The sequence below is a fragment of the Amblyraja radiata genome, chromosome 1 (genome assembly GCF_010909765.2).
Source record: "Amblyraja radiata isolate CabotCenter1 chromosome 1, sAmbRad1.1.pri, whole genome shotgun sequence".
NCBI classification, from domain to species: domain Eukaryota; kingdom Metazoa; phylum Chordata; class Chondrichthyes; order Rajiformes; family Rajidae; genus Amblyraja; species Amblyraja radiata.
Genome location: NC_045956.1, coordinates 26,984,113 through 27,006,884, shown reverse-complemented (window position 1 = coordinate 27,006,884; position 22,772 = coordinate 26,984,113). Strand labels below are relative to the sequence as shown.

The 22,772-nt window shown below is 44.5% G+C and overlaps 1 protein-coding gene across 3 annotated transcripts in view; it reads left to right on the top strand.

Moving 5' to 3' along the window:
• Positions 1-22,772, top strand: part of tll1 (tolloid like 1) — a 372,266-nt gene that overhangs the window by 322,602 nt on the left and 26,892 nt on the right. For all 3 annotated transcript variants that reach the window (XM_033019027.1, XM_033019018.1, XM_033019035.1), the window contains one exon: positions 14,624-14,837. In XM_033019027.1, the coding sequence (XP_032874918.1) occupies positions 14,624-14,837 (214 nt within the window). The remainder of the gene's footprint in view (positions 1-14,623; positions 14,838-22,772) is intronic.

Genomic DNA, 22,772 nt, shown 5'->3' with positions numbered 1-22,772 from the left:
GGCTAACCTTAAAAATGTCAATACCCTGCCACAAAATTATTTTCTCTCATTTTTCTGTAAAATGTGTAGATGATCCAATGGGTCCACTTGTAAATGACACAATCGGATATCATAGAAATTACAGAAAAATGTAAAATGTTTCTGTAATGTTTAAGATAACCAATTGGATCATCTACAAGGTTCACCACGAGGCAGAGGTTCACCTGCACCTCCTCCAACCTCACCTACTGCAACTGCTGTTCCAGGTGTCAACTGCTCTACGAGACCAAGCGCAGGCTCGGCCATCATTTCACTGAACACCTCCACTCAGTCCGCCTTGACCAAGCTGATCTCCCGGTGGCCCAGCACGTCATCGCCCCCTCCAATTCCCAATCTGACCTTTCTGTCCTGGCCTCCAGAGTGAGGCCCAGCGCAAATTGGAGAAACAACACCTCATATTTCGCTTGGGTAGTTTACACCCCAGCGGTATGAACATTGACTTCTCTAACTTCAGGTCGCCCTTGCTTTCTCTCTCCTTCCCCTCCCCCTTCTCCTACTAGTCCCACTGTCTCCGCCCAGTGTCTTTCTTTGTCATCCCTCCCCTGACATCAGTCTGAAGAAGGGTCTCGACCCGAAAGGTTGCCAATTCCTTCTCTCCATAGATGCTGCCTCACTCGTTGAGTTTCTCCAGCATTTTGTGTCGACCTTCGATTTTACCAGCATCTGAGGTTCTTTCTTAAACCATGTGAAAATAATGTTGTGCCTACTCATCATTCGAAAATCACAGCCCAGTGATATCATTGACACTGCGATACAACAATGATTTGGGGGGCTGAGTGGTGCCACAAAATCATCCGACCAGCAATCGATCCTTAGCCCATGTCACCATTTGGCCAGTAGAAACAAAGTCAGCTCTTCAGAAATAACCTCTGTTAGAACTCCCCAAAGGCTCGTAAGGAGCCTCCGGGCCTCTTTAATCTAGGTCTTAGCCCTGATCCCTGATGCGGAGGAAGCTCCACTCCTCTCCTGGGTCTGCTGCAGCTGTGGTCTCCTCTTGCCAAAGAGCAACTCCCACACAGCAACCAGTTAATGGGTCTGGACACAATTCAAATGGACTCAGATGTAGAATTGCAGAGCAGATCAGCAGGGCCTCCAGATCCCAGAACATTTCAGATACAACAGGCATTCCCACCTTGGATTAAATTTAAAATCTATATTTCCGTACGACTTGACTCAAAGTGCTACTTCACTTTCGCATTGCGTGATGCTACTGACCCTTTTGTGGCGATGAGGTACAGCTGGGATGCGAACCACCGACTGGAAATGTCATCAATCTTTGCACCTCCTATTAATTTTACTTAAACATAGAAAGCACTAAACAGCATCTTCACACTTAAAACAAAACAATTTTTAAAAAAAATCATGAATACAAGAAAACTGAAATTACAACAAGGGATTTGAAAGATCTGTAAACTGTGGAAATACTCTGCTGGGCATTGAACGTACAAAGTGTTAAGCAGAAGCTACCCTCTCTTTAATGACAGAGACGGAAAGGAAGTTCCCACCCATCACTTGAGCCTCACTAAAGCATCTGCAATCCACCAGCATTTGATGGTGATGTTTCCCAGAGCAAACACGCTACCACAATGTGCAAATAATTACAGAGAAATAAACTCATTGCATACAAATAGACAGATATTTGGTATTTGTCCAAAGCTGTACTTAACTGAACTCTATTTCCTTACATTGAAAACAATCTTCAATTTTTATTTTCACGTTTGTTTCATAAGATCATAAGATCATGTGACAGGAGTAGGCTTAGGCCATTCGATCCATCAAGTCTACTCCGCCATTCAACCATGTCTGATCTATCTCTCCCTCCTAACCCCATTCTCCTGCCTTCTCCCCATAACCTCCAATATAAATTCATGATATAAATTCCACTCACTACCTGTTTTGATAATCCATAAAATACAATAGCAGATCCCATTCTATGCAACTTTCTGTTTACAATTGAATTTTTAAATGATGTTTACATACTTAAAGTAAATTCAGAAGATACTGTTGTGAAGCTGCTTCAAAGGCTCTTATTAATATATAGGACAAATCCATGGTGAATCTAGCTGGGTCCAATGGAATTAAACTCAATTGTTTTGTGGCAAATGATTCATAGTGTATTAATTCCATGTTGCAATTTACTGCTTTTTACATTGTATTGCTTCTTTAATCTGTTCCTCAAGGGCCTGTCCCACCGCGGTGACCTAATTTGCAAGTTTAGAAGAGTTTGCCCTCGACTCATACTCGCAGCATGGTCGACACGAGGTCCTAGGAGGTCTTTGTAACTCTCCTTCATGCTCGAGAGTAGTCCCCGCCTACTTGAGGCCTCAGCTAGGTCGCGGCGTTTTTTCAACATGCTGAAATATGCCTGCGAGAAAAAAAAGGTCACCATGGAAAAAATCGTAGGTTTAGTCGAGGTAGGTCATACTAGGTCGTAATGCTATCGTAGGTAGTCAAAGGCAATCAAAGATAATCGAAGGTAAAACTCGTTGAGAAAAAAAAGGTAAGTAAACCGACTTTCTTAAAAGTTGTCTGGCTTCTTAATAGTGTCTCCACTCCTTCTTCCCCCCCCCCCCCCCCCCCCCCCACTCTCCGCACTCTCTAAAGGACTTACCGTTACTGTGGCAGCCGTCTTTTACCTTCCTGTTCATCGTGGGTGTGAATTTCAGACTGCGCTCCCCCGCTTTCCCTGGCCCCACCTTTGCGATGTGTTTGTGCGTGTGTGTGCGTGTGCAGACGGTCGATCCGGCTCGCGGTTTTTCAGGCGAGTGCCCTCGAGTTTGAAGGTCGAAGACAGTCGCTGAAAAGTCGTGTTAGTGGGACAGGCTCTTAATACTCTATATCACCATCCTTCAAATAATTTTTTCAGCATTGAACTACTTTGGGCAGTTTGTGTTAAAGAAATCTGCAAAGTTCACAGGTGCTTTATTTTTCAAATATCCCATTCAAAGAATTTCCTATCAGTCACATTTAGCCAGTTGCAGTGTGCGCATTAGAGGCAGTCAATCGAAAAAGTGTCTGGTAAACTTAAAGATAGAACTTGCTGACAGGAAAATAATTGCACTTAATAAAACTCCAAAGGGGAAAATATCAAGCAAAGCACACTGCTTTATAGGGAGAGATGGAATGGGTAAGGTTTCAGGTCGAGACCCTTCTTCAGGCTAGTCAGGGATAAGGGAAACAAGAGATATAGACAGCGATGTAGAGAGATATAGAACAATGAATGAAAGATATGCAAAAAAGTAACAATCAGCAAATATTGAATTGCAGAGTAAGCCAGATGGGCTGAATAGCCTAGTTCTGCTCCTATCACTTATGGCCAGATGACCAATTGGCTGACTTTTAACAGCAAGTTCTTAGCAGAAGTTTCACTGGAAGCAGGTCCTACTCAGTGACTATTCCCAACCCAATAGATTGAGCTCAGGTAGTGGGCTGGATTGCTCCCCTGAGCTTAATTCTGTCTCACTGTGGGAGGGAAATTTGAGCAAACCCAGCCCGTTTTTTAAAATCTTTTGTATCTAAACAAATGGCGCTGAAACCTTAAAGATAGACGCAAAATGCTGAACAACATTCAGTGGGTCAGGCTACATCTCTGGAGAAATGGAATAGGTGACGTTTCAGGTTGAGACTCTGCAGAACTCTCGTCAGAAAGAGGATGAGGACTTCTTCAAAATGGGCCTATCTTGAGATGATTTTACAGTGGAAGAGACAAAATGTATCAGAAAGAACTGCAGAAGCTGGCTGTATGAGTGAACAAGGGTCTCGATCCAAGACATCACCTATTCCTTTTCTCCAGAGATGCAGCCAGTCATGCTGAGTTACTCCAGAATGTTGTATCTATCTTCGGTGTAAACCAGCATTTGTAGTTCCTTCCTACCAAAAGGATCAGTCAGAAGTTCCTTTCATCTCCTGAGTGTTGAAAGATACTGAAACCTCCATCTTCTCCCAAATCCTTAAGCTGTGCTATCTTACCCTTAGATTTTAGAGTTTCTTCTTGGTTTTCATCTTTTTCAAAATTAACTTTTTTCTGCAATGTGATATTTTCATGGCCCTATTGATTCCAATATTTTTATCATTGCCCTAAAAATCCTGTACTGATGCACACATCATTTTACAGCTTTTGCTAGCCTTTCCTTCAATAGGTGTTGGGAATCCTTCCATATTCTCATATCTTTTGCCATTTCTTGTTTTAGAAACATAGAAAATAGATGCAGGAGTAGGCCATTCGGCCCTTCAAGCCAGCACTGCCATTCAATGTGATCATGGATGATCATCCAAAATCAGTACCCTGTTCCTGCTTTCTCACCATATCCCTTGATTCCTTTAGCCCAAAGAGCTAAATCTAACTCTCTCTTGAAAACATCCAATGAATTGGCCTCCACTGCCTTCTGTGGCAGAGAATTTCACAGATTTACAACTCTGGGTGAAAATGTTTTCCTCATATCTCTTCTATATCAGTTCTGATTGGCCTACCCCTTATTCTTAAACCTTGACCCCTGAGTCTGGACTCCCCCAAAATGGGGAACATTTTTCCTGCATCCAGCCTGTCCAATCCCTTAAGAATTGTATTTGTTTCCATGAGATTTCCTCTCATCCTTTTAAATTCCAGTGAATACAAGCCCAGTTGACCAATTCTTTCATCATATGACAGCCCCGCCATCCCAGGAACTAACCTGGGATGCACTCCCACAATAGCAAGAACGTCCCTCCTCAAATTAGGAGACCAAAACTGCACACAATACTCCAGGTGCAGTTTCACCAGGGCCCAGTACAATTGCAGTAGGACCTCCTTGCTCCTAAACTCAAATCCTCTCGCTATGAAGGCCAAGATTCCATTAGCTTTCTTCACTGCCTGCTGTACCTACATGCTTACTTTTGTGCGGTTTCTTCAGCTTCCTCACCTTTCCATTGAACCAAAACAATGTAAAATCACCATGTGGTCTTGTGTCATTTAAACAAAGGTTTGTTTCTTTAATGGTCATCTTTTATTACAATTTCCTGCTCTAGTCCCCAGAATCTTGGCATTCACCTTACAGTATTACAGTATTCAGCTGACACCTGGAGTGACAGAGGATGCCACCATTTCTAACACTCTTTCACCAGCTGCTTTCATATTAGGAGTTCCTTGGTTCATCATCCCTATGGTATTTCCCAGTAACATCTGCTGCAAGTTCATTTGATGCACCTTTATTGCCTTTCTATTGATTTCCATGGAATTTTTATTTCTCTGGTGGTCTGTTTGACCTCGTTCTGATCGTGTGATATGGTTTTGTAACTCCAAACTGGAAAAACTGAAGCATTAGACTGAGATAAAATTAAAATGCTACATTTAATAATAATACTAGGCACGCAGAAAAAGATAATATGAAAATGGTATGCAAATAGTCGCCCTTTTGTAGGCGTCAACAAGGTTGCAAAGTATCCTGCGCCAGGACCCCTTCATCCCCCCCCCCCCTGCACATGGTGTTCCCCCGAAGCCGGGTCCACCATTGTTCCTTGCCTCGGCAGCTCCAGCCTCGGCTTCTGAGCGGCCTTCCGGAAAGTGTGGATGTGACATGATGAATGAGATTAGCTATGGTTTGTTGCAGAACAAGCTGTAAATATTGGAGGTGTCCAATTTGAAAAAGGGCTTTTGTTTAAACATTTGGTCAGAAAATTGCTCAGCTCTGCATGAGGTATTTTCTGTGAGGAATAGATTTCGTCAATATTTTTGACAACATTTTGAAAGCAATTCTTTTTTCCTAATTTATTTATGATATGGAAAGCCTGTGATTTTTCATTCACATTGGAATATTTAATTTAAATATGATAGTTCTGGCAATCATCAAGTGACTGCTGTGAAAATAATATACAAGGTGCATTATTTTATATATTGCAGGATGTGACAGCATAGAGTCATAATCATAGATTGATACAACATGGGAACAGGACCTTCGGCCCAAATTTCCCATGCCGACCACCATGTCCCATCTACACTAGTCGTACCTGCCCGTGTTTGGCCCTTATCCTTCTAAACATCCTATCCATGTACCTGTCAAATATCTTTTAAATGGTGTGAAAGAACCTGCCTCAACTACCTCCTCTGGCAGCTCGTTCCACATACCTACCAGCCTTTGTGTAAAAAAAAAGCTCCGCAGAGTCCCATTAAATCTTTCCCCCTAACCAAAAACCTATGTTCTCTGGTACTTGATTTCCCTTACCCTCAGGGCCGGCCTTCGGAGGTGCGGGGCCCAATTGGGAATAATTTTGGTGAGCCCCAGGTTCCCAGCCAAGGTCTGTCAGCCCTGTTATTTAGTATCTATTATGGCATTGTACATTAAGGTGCTATGGATTATACATTCTTAATCTCTCCTGCTCCCGTCTGACTGTCAGTACCTCCGCTGGCTTCCAACCTTTACCGTGCTAATTACCATTAAACTGCATTATGTGATTGGACACAATGCCCTTGCAGACAGCAGTTGATTGGACGGGAGGAGACCGATTTGTTGATTGGATGGGAATTTTAAGGGCAGTTGGTCGGTGATTGGACGCAACCCCCTTAGAGACAGCGGTTGATTGGCCACCAAATAATCGGGCAACAAAAAATTCTGATTTAAATTGGAAGAATATCATGCCTGATCTGCAGCAAAGATACTAGTATCCGCTCTAGTATCTTTGATCTGCAGTTTCTTCCTATTGAAGAAGAACCCGAAACAACTCCTAATCCATTCCCTCCACAGATGCCGCCTAGCCTGCTGAGTTCCTCCAGCACTGTGTATTTTATTTAACTCTGAAATTGAAGATAGACATAAAGCTGAACTCAGCAGGACAGGCAGCGGCTCTGGAGAGAAGACATAGAAACATAGAAAATAGGTGCAGAAGTAGGCCATTCGGCCCTTCGAGCCTGCACCGCCATTCAATATGATCATGGCTGATCATCCAACTCCGTATCCTGTACCTGCCTTCTCTCCATACCCCCTGATCCCTTTAGCTGGAGATACCCCAGCCCCCCTTGTGCATCTTCAACTCCAGAGCCAAACAAAAAACACAGAGTGCTGGAGGAACTCAGCGGGCCAGGCGGCACCTGCGGAGGGAATGGACCAGGAGCTGCCATGGGCCAGGGCTCCCTCCCCTCCCCTCCAACAGGAAGGAACCGCAAATGCAGCCGTCCCCGCAAAACGCCAAATGATTCTGGAAATGCCGAGGCGACAGGGTGAGAGAGAGAGGGAGTGAGAGAGCGAGAGAGAGTGAGGGAGAGAGCGAAAGACAGAGAGACACAATGTGGGTCGGTAGGTGAATGACTTTACCTGCACACCAAGAAGAAGCCTGTGCTCGCAGTCCAGAGCCCTCAATTCTCACAATGTGTCATCAATACATTGATCCACATTCCTCAGTAAATGTAATTGTGTTTTGACCAAGTATTAATGACGCCAATTTCCTTTGAATACAATTTACAGTATAACTGCGTGTTAACTACTGGCTGTTAACAAGTGCTAACAGTGGTAGTTAACAAATCGTTTTTGTCTCATGGCCATTGTAACGATTAACCATGTTCGTTTTTAAAAAAATCTGTATTTAACAACATGAATTTGTATTGCATTTCCTTACGAAATACGGAAAATTAACGTGGGGCCCTCTTAGGCGCAGGGCCCAATTGGTCCAATTGGCTTAAGGCCGGCCCTGCTTACCCTATTCCTCTCATGATCTTATACATGTCTATAAGATTACCCCTCATTTTCCTGCTCTCCAAGGAATAAAGTCTTGCTATTGAGGGAGTGCAGCGTAGGTTTACATGGTTAGTTCCCGGATAGCGGGAACTGTCATATGCTGAGAGAATGAAGCAGCTGGGCTTGTACACTCTGGATTTTAGAAGGCAGGAAACACATTCACACACAGGCAAAGGTGGGTGAAGTGTCTTGCCCAAGGACACAACGACAGTATGCACTCCAAGCGGGATTCGAACCGGCTACCTTCCGGTCGCCAGCCGAACACTTAGCCCATTGTGCCATCTGTCGTCCCAATATAAGATTGTTAAGGGTTTGAACACGCTGAAGGCAGGAAACATGTTCCCGATGTTGGCGGAATCCAGAACCAGGGGCCACAGTTTAAGAATAAGGGGTAAGTCATTTAGAACGGAGACGAGGAAACACTTTTTCTCACAGAGAGTTGTGAGTGTGTGGAATTCTCTGCCTCAGAGGGCGGTGGATGCCAGTTCTCTGGATGCTTTCAAGAGAGAGAGCTGGATAGGGCTCTTAAAGATAGCGGAGTCAGGGGATATGGGTAAAATGCAGGAACGGGGTACTGATTGGGGGTGATCAGCCATGATCACGTTGAATGGTGGTGCTGGCTCGAAGGGCCGAATGGCCTACTCCTGCACCTATTGTCTATCCCTATAGCTCAGGCTCTCAAGTTCTGGTAACATCCTTGTAAATCTTATCTGCACCCTTTCCACCTTGACAACATTTTGACAACAGTGTGACCAAAATTCAACACAATATTGCTAATGTGACCTCACCACACCTGTCTACATCTGTTACATAACCTCCCAACTTCTCTACTGTGTCTGATTAAGGCCAATGTGCCAAAAGCCTTCTTGACCACCTTATCTACCAGTGACATCACTGAAACAAGTGTAAATAGACTTGTTTGAGAAAATTCTCACAAGGCTTCAGTCTGAAGAAGGGTCTCGACCCGAATCGTCACTCATTCCTTCTCTCCAGAGATGCTGCCTGTCCCGCTGAATTACCCCAGCAATTTGTGTCTATCTTCGGTTTAAACCAGCATCTGCAGTTCCTTCCTACACAAGATCAGGACCAATGTGTTTTTACTTATATAACAATGTGATTACAAGCGATGAGTTTTATACTGCTGACATTTAAAACCCAACAATATAATTTGTGTCCCTGGCTACCATATAGTAACCATAGTGTGCTCTAGTTTTTATGAAGGATGACTTTAGATATTATTATTTATTTTGTTATCTGTTTTCACTGCAGAGTGCTAAAAAATAAGAAATGAGGAAAAAAGGTATTTCTTGTAATAAAAGTATCATATTAGTGAAGAAAGGCTAGATAAAGGAATTAATTGAATATATCCTTAGCTTTAAAAGAGGTAACTGCAGAGAGAAATTGGTATTGATCCACCAGCATCCCTGGTAAATTCTCCAAATTTGAGATTATTTTTGGTACATCCACTATAGCTATGCGATTTTAATTTGTGATGTATATAAGAGAAACAGCAGATGCAGTATATTTAGCTTTGTATAGGATGTTTAGAAATACACGTAAGTAGTTTGTTGCCTGTGTGGAGTTTATGTAATTAGCTGGAACGTATTAACATGCAGTGCCCTCCATAATGTTTGGGCCAAAGACCCATCATTTATTTATTTGCATCTGTACTCCACAATTTGAGATTTGTAATAGAATAAATCACATGTGGTTAAAGTGCACATTGGCAGATTTTAATAAAGGCCATATTTATACATTTTGGTTTCACCATGTAGAAATTACAGCAGTGTTTAGACATTGTCTCCCCGTTTCAGGGCACCATAATGTTTGGGGTACAATAATGTCATTTAAATGAAAACAGTCATGTTAGTATTTTGTTGCATATCCTTTGCATGCAATGGCTGCTTGAAGTCTGCGATTCATGGGCATCCCCAGTTGCTGGGTATCTTCTCTGGTGATGATCTGACAGGCCTGTATTGCAGCCATCTTTAGCTTATGCTTGTTTTGGGGGGCTAGTCCCCTTCAGTTTTCTCTTCAGCATATAAAAGGCATGCTCAATTGGGTTCAGATCATGTGATTGACCTGGCCACTCAATAATTGACCATTTTTTAGCTTTGAAAAACTCCATTGTTGCTTTAGCAGTATGTTTGGGATCATTGTCTTGCTGTAGAATGAACCGCTGGCCAATGTTTTGAGGAATTTGTTTGAACTTGAGCAGATAGGGTGTGTCTATTGCCCTTAATGCATTATGCTACGACCATCAGCAGTTATATCATCAATGAAGATAAGTGAGCCAGTACCTTCAGCAGCCATACATGCCCAGGCCACAACACCCCCACCACCTTGTTTCACAGATGCTTTGGATCTTGGGCAGTTCCTTCTCTCCTCCATACTTTGCTCTTGCTATCACTCTGATATGTTAATCTTTGTCTCATCTGTCCACAAGACTCTTGTCCCGAACTGTGGTTGCTCTTTTAAGTACTTCTTGGCAAACTGTAACCTGGCCATCCTATTTTTGTGGATGATCAGTGGTTTGCATCTTGCAGTGTAGCCTCTGTATTTTTGTTCATGAAGTCTTCTGCGGATAGTGGTCATTGACAAATCCACACCTGACTCCTGAAGAGTGTTTCTGATCTGTCGGACAGGTGTTTGTGGATTTTTCTTCATTATAGAGCAAATTCTTCTGTTATCAGCTGTGGAGGTCTTCCTTGGCTTGCTAGTCCATTAGCGATTAGTAAGCTCACCAGTGCTCTCTTTCTTCTTAATGATGTTCCAAACAGTTGATTTTGGTAAGCCTAAGGTTTGGCTGATGTCTCTAACATTTTTATTCTTGTTTCTCAGTCTCATAAAGGCTTCTTTGATTTTCATTGACACAGCTTTGGTCCTCATGTTGATAAACAGCAATAAAAGTTTCCAAAGGTGATGGAAAGACTGGAGGAAAGATTAGGTGCTGAGAGCTCTCTTATACATGCCTTAAGGAGGCAATTAAACACACCTGAGCAATTATATACGCCTGTGACGCCATGTGTCCCAAACATTATGGTGCCCTGAAATGGAGAGACTATGTATAAACACAGCTGTATTTTCTACATGGTGAAACCAACATGTATAAAAATGGCCTTCAATAACATCTGACAATGTGCACTTTAACCACAAGTGATTTTTTTTCTATTACAAATCTCAAAATCAATCCAAGTCTGTCCAAGCTCTCCCTGTAGCTACTACCCTCAACAACTTTTCGTTTTGACACCTCCCATTTCCTCCAAATCCAAGGCGTAGCTATGGGCCTGCGCATGGGTCCCAGCTATGCCTGCCTCTTTGTAGGGTACGTCGAACAATCCTTGTTCGAGACGTACCGTGGCCTTATCCTCAAACTCTACCTCCGCAACATCGACGACTGCATTGGTGCTACCTCCTGCACCCATACACAACTCACTGACTTCATCCATTTCACCACTAATTTCCATACGGCACTCAAATACACCTGGACCATTTCCGACACTTCCCTACCATTTCTGGACCTCACTATCTCCATCGCAGGTGATAGACTTCTGACCGACATCCACTATAAACCCACTGACTCCCATGGCTATCTGGACTAGACTTCTTCCCACCCTGCTTCCTGTGAGGACTCTATCTCCCCCCCCCCCCCCACCCCCCCCTACTCCCAATTCCTCCGTCTAAGCCACATCTGCACCCAGGATGAGATGATCCAAACAAGGGCATCGGAGATGTCCTCATTCTTTAGGGAAAGGGGGTTCCCCTCTTCGATTATAGATGAGGCTCTCACCAGATTCTCTTCTATACCCCGCGACTCTGCTCTCACTCCCCACCCCCCCCCCACTCGTAACAAGGGCAGAGTCCCCCTTGTCCTCACCTTCCGTCCTACCAGCCATCACATACAGCAGATAATCTGCCAACATTTTCGCTACCTCCAACGGGATCCCACCACTGGCCACATCTTCCCATTTCCTCCCCTTTCGGCTTTCCGCAAGAGACAGCTACCGCCGTAACTCCCTGGTCAATTCGTCCCTTCCCATCCAAACCACCCCCTCCCCTGGTATTTTCCCTTGCAACCGCTGTAAATGCTACACTTGTCACTTTACCTGCCCCCTTCACTCCATCCAAGGACCTAAGCAGTCTTTCCAGATGTGACAGAGGTTCACCTGCACCTCCTCCAACCTCATCTATTGCATTCGCTGCTCTAGGTGTCAGCTGCTCTACATCAGTGAGACCAAGCGTAGGCTTGGCAATCACTTTGCCCAACACCTTCGCTCAGTTCGCAATAACCAACCTGATCTCCCGGTGGCTCAGCACTTCAACTCCCCCTCCCATTCCGAATCCAACCTATCTGTCCTGGGCCTCCTCCATGGCCAGAGTGAGTCCCACCGTAAATTGGAGGAGCAGCATGCCATATTTCGCTTTGGTAGTTTACACCCAATGTACAAACATTGACTTCTCCAATTTCAGGTAGTCCTTGCTTTCTCCCTCTTTCCCCTCCCCTTCCCAGCTCTCCCACAGCCCACTGTCCCTTTCTTCTTCCTGACCCCACCACCCCCACATCAGTCTGAAGAAGGGTCTCGACCCGAAATGTCACCTTCTCCTTTGCTCCATAGATGCTGCCTCACCCGCTGAGTTTCTCCAGCATTTTTTCCTACCTTTGATTTTTCCAGAGTCTGCAGTTCCTTCTTAAATACCCCCTAATCTAGGCATCATTGTGGTAAACCGAAGATAGGCAAAAAATGCTGGTGTAACTCAGCGGGACAGGCAGCATCTCTGGTGAGAAGGAATGAGTGACGTTTCGGGTCGAGACACTTCTTCGGACTGAGAGTCAGGGGAGGGGGGGATACAGAGATAAGGAAGTGTCAGGTGTGCGAACGAGTCATCAAAGGGGATGGAGATCCAGGAAAATGTAGAATAGATCAGTGTTGCCCGGGATAATTTGATTTCTCAGGCACAGCCACACAGGGAAATGAAGAGACCTTGTCCAACAGGAGCCCATTTCACTTTCTGTCTATTTAACTGTGTGACACGGTGGCGCAGCGGTAGAGCTGCTGCCTCACAGTGCCAGAGACCCTGGTTCGATCCTGACCAACGGTGCTGTTTGAGCGGAGTTTATTCGTTCTTCCTGTGACCGCGTGGGTTTTCTTCGGGTACTCTGGTTTCCTTCCATATTCCAAAGAGTTGCAGGTTTGTAGGTCAATTGGCTTCTGTTAATTGCCCCCCAGTGTATAGAATGTGAAAGTGGGATAGCATAGATTTACAGGCGATCGCTGGTCGGCGCGGATTCGGTGAGCTGAAGGGCCCATTTTCACGCTGTATCGTTAAACTAAAATAAAACCAAATGAATGGGAGATCAGACCCGTTGTGTTGCAGGCTCTGCCACTTTTTACTTTCTTAGATTCCAAATGCCCAGTTGATCACTCAGTCCGTAAGAAGAGAAAAAAACTATATCAGGGAGCATGTGTGTTTCAAATAGTATTTTTTGAAAGCTGTTCATTTATTGCACAATTTGTGATTCAATCATGAAGATTAGAAATTAGGCCAGTTATCAGATGCCAGTTATCAGAGTAAATAATTTGTAATACAGGTACTGAGGATCTAAAATAAAGAATTCTCTCATACACATCATAATTGAAGCAATTCATTTTGCATATACATTCAATAATTCAATCTTGAACTTGAATTATTTAGCTGCAGAGGATTTTCAAAGAGAGTTTATTAAATCTTACTATATAGGTCAAATGCTACAAAGCCTGCTAATAACCTTACTCGTCTGTGATTACGGGCCAATTGTAGCTTTGTGAGCAGGTTAGTGAGCTGTGCAGAAAAGATGTGTTAAAACTACCTGTTGTCTGGCAATCATTTGCACTTAAGGACGACACAAAAAGCTGGAGTAACTCAGCAGGACAGCCAGGCAGCATCTCTGGAGAGAAGGAATAGGTGACCAGTATCTGCAATTCCTTCCCAATCATTTGAACTTGATGTTTAGCATCTTGACAGAAAGTCCCTCTGAAGTGTCAACATAAATTGTATCTCTTATGTTATAATCAGAAACAAAAAGACCATTCACATTCAACTATTCTGAAGACGGGTTTCGACCCGAAGCATTGCCTATTTCCTTCGCTCCATACCCGCTGAGTTTCTCCAGCATTTTTGTCTACCTTCGATATTCCAGCATCTGCAGTTCCTTCTTAAACATTGAAATTCAACTGTTAGGTAACCTTAAGATGGTGGCTGGTACATTGGCGGATAAAATAAGAGGTTTGTATGTAGACACACAATGCTGGAATAACTCAGCGGGTGAGGCAGCATCTCTGGAAAGAATGAATGGGCAACGTTATGGGTCGAGACCCTTCTCCAGACCAACTTACTGCAGAAATTTGTGTCTACCATCGATATAAACCAGTATCTGCAGTTCTTTCTTACACAGAGGTTTGTATGTATTAGACTATTTCTCTTTGAAGAGACAGACAGGTCATAGACTTACATGGCAAACAGAATGTTGTTTCTTTTATGATCTATAAAGTCTCAAGAATATTGTACAATAGATGCAAAATTAAATGACTTAACTATGTTCAAGAGGCATTTAAATGGACAAGTAGGCATGGCATAAAAGAGCACCATCCTATTGTAAGCAAATGAGGTTAGTGAAGACAGGCAAAAAGATCGGCATGGTCTTGGTTCTGTTTTTGTGCTGTGACTCTTTTGTGTTTTTGTGACTTTAATAGAATCATACATTTGTTTGACTATCAAATGGATGTTACGGATCACATTGCCTGGACATTAACCTTCACGGTAGTCAACATAGATACTAAACCATGTACTGGACAACATGTTTGTGCCGGGGGAAAATATTTCACCGGTGTTTTCTTTTCCAGACTTTTAATGAATTTGAGATCGAACAACACCAAGAATGTGCTTACGATCACCTGGAAGTGTTTGATGGGGAGACGGACAAGTTTGCGATCCTCGGCCGGTTCTGTGGGAGTATTATTCCAAATCCTGTCATCTCCACTGGAAGTAAAATGTTCGTTAGGTTTGTTTCAGATGCATCGGTACAAAGGAAAGGTTTCCAGGCTACTCACTCTACAGGTAAGTTTAGTGGGATGCTTACTTACAATGTCAACTTTCTCCAATAGGTATTGGTAATTATTATTGTGATATGTACCGAGACACGGTTTGTGCTATCCAGCTAAACCATATTGTATACAAGTACGATCGAGCTATACACAGTACCAACAGGTTGTGTAAAGTGAAAGTTATCAGTGTGCAGAATATATTGTTACAGTTCATAGTGCTACAGTTACATAGAAAAAAATACAAGGTCTCCAATGAGGTAGATTGGAAGATCAGGCCACGCTTTTGCAAATGGGAGGACCATTCGATAAGGAAGAATTTGTTCCTGAATTTGCTGGTACGTGCTTTCAAGTTGTTGAATCTTCTGGGACAGAAGAGAAAAGAGAATGACTGGTGTCAAAATGAACTTTGTTTATGTTGCTTTCCAAAAGCATTGTGTGGCATAAATGAAGTTGGAGGAGGGGGGCAGAGGGTGGGGGGAGTTGGGATGGGGGAAGAGGCTGATCCGTGTGATTGACTGGGCTACATCCACAACTCTACAATTTTTTTTTATGGTCTTGGGCATATCTGTGGCCAAAGCAACTTACGATGCATCTGTAGAGTTGGTAAGAGTTGCTATTGAAGAAATAGTTTGTTGACCATATCCTTCCTACCCTGATGCTTGTTCATGGTTTTCATTTCGTGGCTTTCACCTCCAACAATGCTGAGCTCCCCCAGGCTCCATGTTGGGGTGTACCCTGAAGGGCACGTTGAAAAGAGGTCCAATTTGAATGTTCATATGTTCATAAGTGATAGGAGCACAATTAGGCCATTTGGCCCATCTAGTCCACTCCGCCATTTAATCATGGCTGGTCTATCCCTCATAACAGCATTATCCTGCCTTCTCCCCATAACCCCTGACACCCGTACTAATCAAGAATCTATCTATCTCTGCCTTAAAAATATCCATTGACTTGGTCTCCACAGCTTTCTGTGGCAAAGAATTCCACAGATGCACCACCCTCTGACTAAATACATTCCTCCTCATCTCCTTTCTAAATTCTGAGGCTATGACCGCTAATCCTAGACTCTCCCATCAGTGGAAACATCCTCTCCACATCCACTCTATCAAAGCCTTTCACTATTCTGTTGAAGAAGGAACTGCAGATGCCGGTAAAATCGAAGGTAGACACAAAGTGCTGGAGTAACTCAGCGGGTGAGGCAGCATCTCTGGAGAGAAGGAATTGGCGAGACCCTTCTTCTCGACCCGAAACGTCGGCAATTTCTTCTCTCCATAGACACTTTCACTATTCTGTATCCAGCTTGATTGTGCTTGCAGCCAGTCCTTTACTGGAAGATTTTGCCTCATTTTCTTCTTACCAGCTGTACCTTTCGAGGGTGGACTGTCAGCTTATGATGATCAACCTTTACTCGTCCTAAGCCTGACATCCTTGGTCCTTGAATAAACCCATCTTAAACGATCTTTAACTTTCTGGCAACGAGAGTACCACCAATAAACCAAACATTGTGCTTTAAACATGCCAATGACCCACTTCAAAAGAAAGCCCACACTGTTTCAGGACAGGTTTAAATATTTACAGTGGCCTGCAGAATGACACAGCTGGGAGAAGCTGCTTCATAGCTCCACGCAAGGTTTCCATGAGGTCACCGGAGGTTTTGGTCACTCTCCCTAATGGTCGAAAGTGGTTTCCGCGTGGTCGAGGCTTCATCTAGGTTGCTGCAATTTTTTGATCATGTTTAAAACCGGCCTCGACTAAAAATAGGTTGCCGTTTTAAAAATCGATACTTTTTTAGTCGCAGGTCTAATCGAAGCCAGTTTTTTTCATAGTCGAGGAAGGTTTTCAACATATGCGGGGGAGGTGGTAGGAGGTTGCAGGTCACCTCGACGTTGATTTTTTTTTCTGTGTCATTCTGCAGGCCACTGTAAATATTTAAACCTGCTGTTTTTAGGAGTCCTGAAACAGTGCGGGCAAGGTCACCAGAGGTTGCTGTTTAGGTCTCCTAAGTGGGACAGGGCCTTAAGCAGCCACTTGGCCCTTGGTGTGTCAGTGAATGGGGGATTCTGGGGATAAAATATCTCGCAGGGCAAATTAGTGAGGAAATGAGATTTCTTCAACCCGGGTCTCTAGCGTTGTGAGGCAGCAACAGCAAGGATGAGGCAGCAACTCTACCCTTGCACCACTGTGCTGCACTCGCTGCGCCACTGTGCCACCATTGTGGAGGTGCCGTGCAGTATTCCCACACGCTACTCTACGCAAGGCACAACACATTCACACTTTGTTTGTGTTCTTCCAATAAATCTAATGAAGACTACTACTTTAATTTAGAATACAACGCAGAAACAGGCCCTTCAGCCCACCGAGTCCATACCGACCAGTGATCCTCGCACATCAACACTACCCCACACATACTAGGGACAATTTTACACTTATACCAAGCCAATTCATCTACAAGTCTGTACATCTTTGGAGTTTGGAGGAAACAGAAGATCTCAGAAAAAAACCCACGCAAGTCTCTGGAAGAACGTACAAACTCCGTACAGACAAGGCCCCGTAGTCTGGATCTAACCCAGGTCTCTGGCGCTGTAACGTCTACTCCCCCATTCAATCATGGCTGATCTATCTCCCCTTCCTAACCCCATTCTCCCCGTAACATTTGACACAAATCTATCTATCTCTGCCTTAAAAATACCCTCTGACTTGGCCCCCACAGACTTATGTGCCAAATAATTCCACAGATTCACCACCCTCTGACTAAAGAAACTCCTCCCCATCTCCTTCCTAAGGAGCCGCAACTACAGTTGCATTCAACATTAGCTCAAAGGTGTTGCACATGTGAGTGTATCAGGAACTGTAATGCCCCTGTCCCACATAGGCGATTTTTCAGGCGACTAGGCTGTTGCCACATGGTCGCTGGGGTGTCGCCTGTGTGGTCGTGAGTAGTCTCCTCAGCCGCCCAAAGATTCGTAGCGTTTTTCTGGTCACCGCTGGATTTTGAAATGTTCAAAACTTTTCGGCGACAGTAGGCGACAGTTGGCTTGACGCCAACAATTGTAGCTTGACTTATCCTGACGTAGGTGCTGTCGTAGGTTGTCGCCAGGATGACGTAGGTTGTCGCCAGTACTGACTTTGGTGAATCCATTGGCGACTATCGACGTCAACCTACGTCGACCGGCGACAGGTACTGGCGACTGAATTGTCTTACCTTGTTGTAACTTGTTGTAACTTGTTGTGGGTGGACGTTGTTGTAGGTGTGGTCGTAGGTCGATGTCCTAACAGGTCGTTGGTTGTCGGTAGCTTGACGTTGACTAGGTGAAGGGGCGGAAATCCGGGGGGGGGGGGGGGGGGGGGGCAGAAGGGACACGTCCCCCCTCTGTTTTGAGAGGTAGGGGACGATCCCCCCCAATTTTTTGTAATCCGGATTTTAAAACACGGTGAAATCTCTACTTTCCGCGAGACAGTGGGGGTGGGACTGCTGATTGTGGGCGCCGATTGGACGAGAGAGACGTCGGTCAGCAGGCAATGGGGGTGGGACATGATGATTCAGCATGATGATTGGAGGAGGGGGGTGTCGGTCAGAGGGGGAAGTAAGGGGGTGGGACTGAGGATAGGGCGTAGTGATTGGAAGAGGGGGACGTGCCCAGGTCATAGGGTCACGATGGCAGCCCTCGACACAGACCTGCGCCTCATCTGCAGCCAGGATCAATCCCGGCCGGCTCTCCGGCGCTGCAATCTCTGCCGAACCACCTCTGGACTTTCCCCGTCCCCACCCGAGTGCCCCCCCCCAGGACACCCGTGGATGGCCAAAGACGTCAGGAGTCAGATGAGCGCGGTGCCCCCAGTCCCAAAGCCAGCGCAGAGATGCAGCGCTAAACCCAGCTCAACTCTGCCTGTCCCGCCGGGTTAACCTACAGCCCTGCCTGGACGTACGGGAAATATGGCCCAGGCTTACAGCAAGTGCGGAGAAGCAGCACTAGCTCCACGACTCCGGACTGGTATTCCGTCAGTCCAGGCAGGGCTGTAGGTTAACCCGGCGAGACAGGCAGAGTTGAGCTGCATTTAGCGCTGGATTGAACTGTAATTACCGTTCACAGGGCCCACTGCAGAAGCTTCCGAAGCCTCGCGTGTGTGTGTGAGTGTGCACATGCGTGTGCGGCTGCCAAGAAATTTTGTTCCCCCGGTCCCCCCCATATTTTGATAGTGATTTCCGTCACTGAATAGGTGCTAGGTTGTTGTAGACATTGTCGTAAATGTTGTCGTAGGGGGTCCAGTTGCCAGTTTTTCGGTGACCTGCTACAACTATGACAGTCGCCTGCAGTCGCCGAAAAAATCGCCTAAGTGGGACAGGCCCATAAGAATGTCATTGCTCTGATGCCTGATTTGCTTCAGAGCAGCTGAATGCAGCTGAATGTTAGCATAGTAGGTACATTATTGGATGACTAATAATTAGGAATTGAGCTCAAATCTCACAACAGCGGATAGAATATTTATATCAGTTAATTATATAAACTGACTATCGAACTGGTGAACTTGAACCTATTGAATCATATTGGAAAAGAGCCATCCAGTTCACTAATGTCGTCCCGTGAAAGAGATCTGCTGAAAGAGATGGATGACATGAGATTCCAGACCTATGAACGGTGCCTATGAACAGTAACTACTCACAAGCCACTCAATTCAAACGCCAATCGGATTGCTGAAGAAATATTGCTTTTACTCTAACACAGAATGTCGGGGGAACTCAGCTGGTCATGCAGCATCCTTGTAGGGAATGGACAGGTGCTGGTGCCGAACTGTAACGGCCCTACTGATCCTTTGGATCGATCAGCGATGTGGAGAGGGGGGGACGTGCCGTATGGGCAACAGCCTGTCCTCCATATGACATCGCCCAGGCTTGCATCCGACCACACATCACCTGCAAACTAGGATGCATCACCCATGGTCAGTCATGACCGAGGGGGGCCTACTATTATTTTGATTTTCGTTGAATATAATCATTATGTCTCAGGCGCTACATTCTGACCTGAATGGACGTGTGGACCAAGCTTCCAAAAATGGTTTGAAAATTTTTATTTGGAAAATTGATAGTGTTTTAAATTTTAAACCTTATTTAACATGAGATAACAGCAGTCCTGACGCATATCTTATATCAGATGAATCCTTTTTTATTCCAAAGCCTTGGAAATATTCAAGTTGTATCCATTTTTATTTCCTTTCATTAATTTTGCTCATCCATGGCGCAATGATACATGGCACAATGATACATATTCGTGGGATTATTCTCAGCTTTACAGATATATGTATGTTTATTAGTTAGTTTAATATGTGGAGATCTAAACCTGTGTGAGCCTTTGCAGGAAGTCAGAATTTAAAATGTTGGAGATTCCCAGTTGACTGGACATTTTGTGAATGAAGAGTGTCAGTGCGCAACTCGCATGCATCTTGTGTGGCGAGGATGTGCAGATGCCAGTTTAAACTGAAGACTGGCACAAATGGTTGGAGTTACTCAGTAGGTCACGCTGGAGAAAAGGAACGGGTGAAGTTTCAGGTTGAGAAGAAGGGCTCCGACCCGAAAGGTCACTGATTCCTTTTCTCCTCAGATGCTGCCTGACCCGCTGAGTTACTCCAGCCTTTTGTGTCTATCACAAGCATCTTCTTGGTTAACCATTGTAAAGAGTCAGAGTGCCATCTTGTGACAGAAGTATTTTTTTTCTGTCTATCACATTTGATTAAGTCACAGATTGTAACAAGCAAATCCGTATAACGTGTCTTGTTATATTACATTGATATTACATTGATATTACATTCTCGATATTACCAAGCCCTTCTAGAAGGGTATGACTCGCTTCATAAAAACATAGAAACATAGAAAATAGGTGCAGGAGGAGGCCATTCGGCCCTTCGAGCCAGCACCGCCATTCATTGTGATCATGGCTGATCATCCCCTATCAATAACCCGTGTCTGCCTTCTCCCCATATCCCTTGACTCCACTAGCCCCTAGAGCTCTAACTAATTATCTCTTAAATCCATCCAGTGACTTGGCCTCCACTGCCCTCTGGGGCAGGGAATTCCATAAATTCACAACTCTCTGGGTAAAAAAGTTTTTCTCACATCAGTCTTAAATGATCTCCCCTTTATTCTAAGACTGTGGCCCCTGGTTCTGGACTCGCCCAACATTGGGAACATTTTTCCTGCATTGCAATATAGAGGACAAGTTCTGTCCTCTGAATATAGAAGTTGAGAGGTCATGTTGCAGTTGTATAAGATGTTGGTGAGACCACATTTACTGTAGAGTATTTTCAGTTCTGTGCACCATGTTCTAGGAAATATATTGTCGAGCTTGAAAGGGATCAGAGAAGATTTACGAGGATGATGCGTGAGCTATAGGAAGAGGTTGAGTAGGCTGTGTCTCTATTCCTTAGAGCGCAGGAGGATGAGGGCCGATCTTATAGAGGTGTATAAAATCATGAAAGGAATAGATCAGGTAGGTGCACAGGGTTTCTTGCCCAGAGTAGGGGAATCGAGGATCAGAGAACATAGGTTCAAGGTGAAGTGGAAAATATTTAAAAGGAATATGAGGGATAACCTTTTCACACAAAGGGTAGTGGGTGTATGGAACAAGCTGCCAGAGGAGTTAGTTGAGGCTGGGACTATCCCAACATTTAAGAAACAGTTAGACAGGTACATGGATAGGACAGGTTTGGACGAATATGGACTAACCGCAGGCAGATGGGACTAGTGTAGCTGGGACATGTTGGCCGGTGTAGGCAAGTTGTGCAGAAGGACCTATTTCCACACTGTATCACTCTATAACACTATGCCAAGGTCTATGCTCTATCGTTTTGCATGGATGCATTGAGTTGTCAGGTTCTCAAGCTTAATTTACTTTATTAGGTAATAGTCGATTTGCAAAGTGAAAATAATGGAATAGCTGACAGGAAAGTAGTGGTAAATGGATTCAGACATAGGCAAATGTGGAGTCACGAGAATCAATGGCCGTGTGAATCAATGGATTCATGCCACAGTGAGATGATGTCTGTAGATCTATCAGCTGGTGGGCATCAGTGTGTTGAACTGTACTCCGGTCAGAGCCAGTGTCTGAGACCCACACGCTAGTGAGCATCCAGGACTGTGGAGAGTCGGTGTACATGACACCTGATCCCCAGCGGAGAGTTGATGCTTGTCCTTCTCCTGCTTTTTATGGTTCATTTGGATCTTACAGTTCCGGTGCTCTTATCATCGTGTTTCAATGTAATCAGTAATAGGAGTAGAATTAGGCCATTTGGCCCATCAAGTCTACTCTGCCGTTCAATCATGGCTGATCTATCTCTCCCTCCCAACCCCATTCTCCTGCCTTCGCCCCATGACCGCTGACACCCGTACTAATCAAGAATCTATCTATCTCTGCCTCAAGTGTCTGTGGCCCAGTTGATGGCAGGAACATTGCCAGGCCTACCTTCTGGCCCTGCCTAAAGGTACCAAATAGTGAAAGGCTTGGATAGAGTGGATGTGGAGAGGATGTTTCCACTAGTGGGAGAGTCGAGGACTAGTCATAGCCTCAGAAATAAAGGACGTTATTTTAGTTGGGGGATGAGGAGGAATTTCTTTAGTCAGAGGGTGGTGAATCTGTGGGATTCTTTGCCTCAGAAGGTTGTGGTGGCCAAGCCAGTGGATATTTTTAAGGCAAAGATGGATAGATTCTCGCCCAGAGTAGGGGAATCGAGGATCAGAGGATATAGGTTCAAAGTGAAGGGGAAAAGATTTACAGGAATCTGAGGTAATTTTAGCGTTAATATGCCAATTAGACTAATTACGAGGCCAAAATGGGAAGAAAGGTCTTGACTGTCGGTGTATGGCACATCATAGCTTAATGGCATCTGAGCAGCGCAATTACCTTTTGTAATATTCCATGTGTCCATTACATATCTATTACACATACATTTCCAGTTC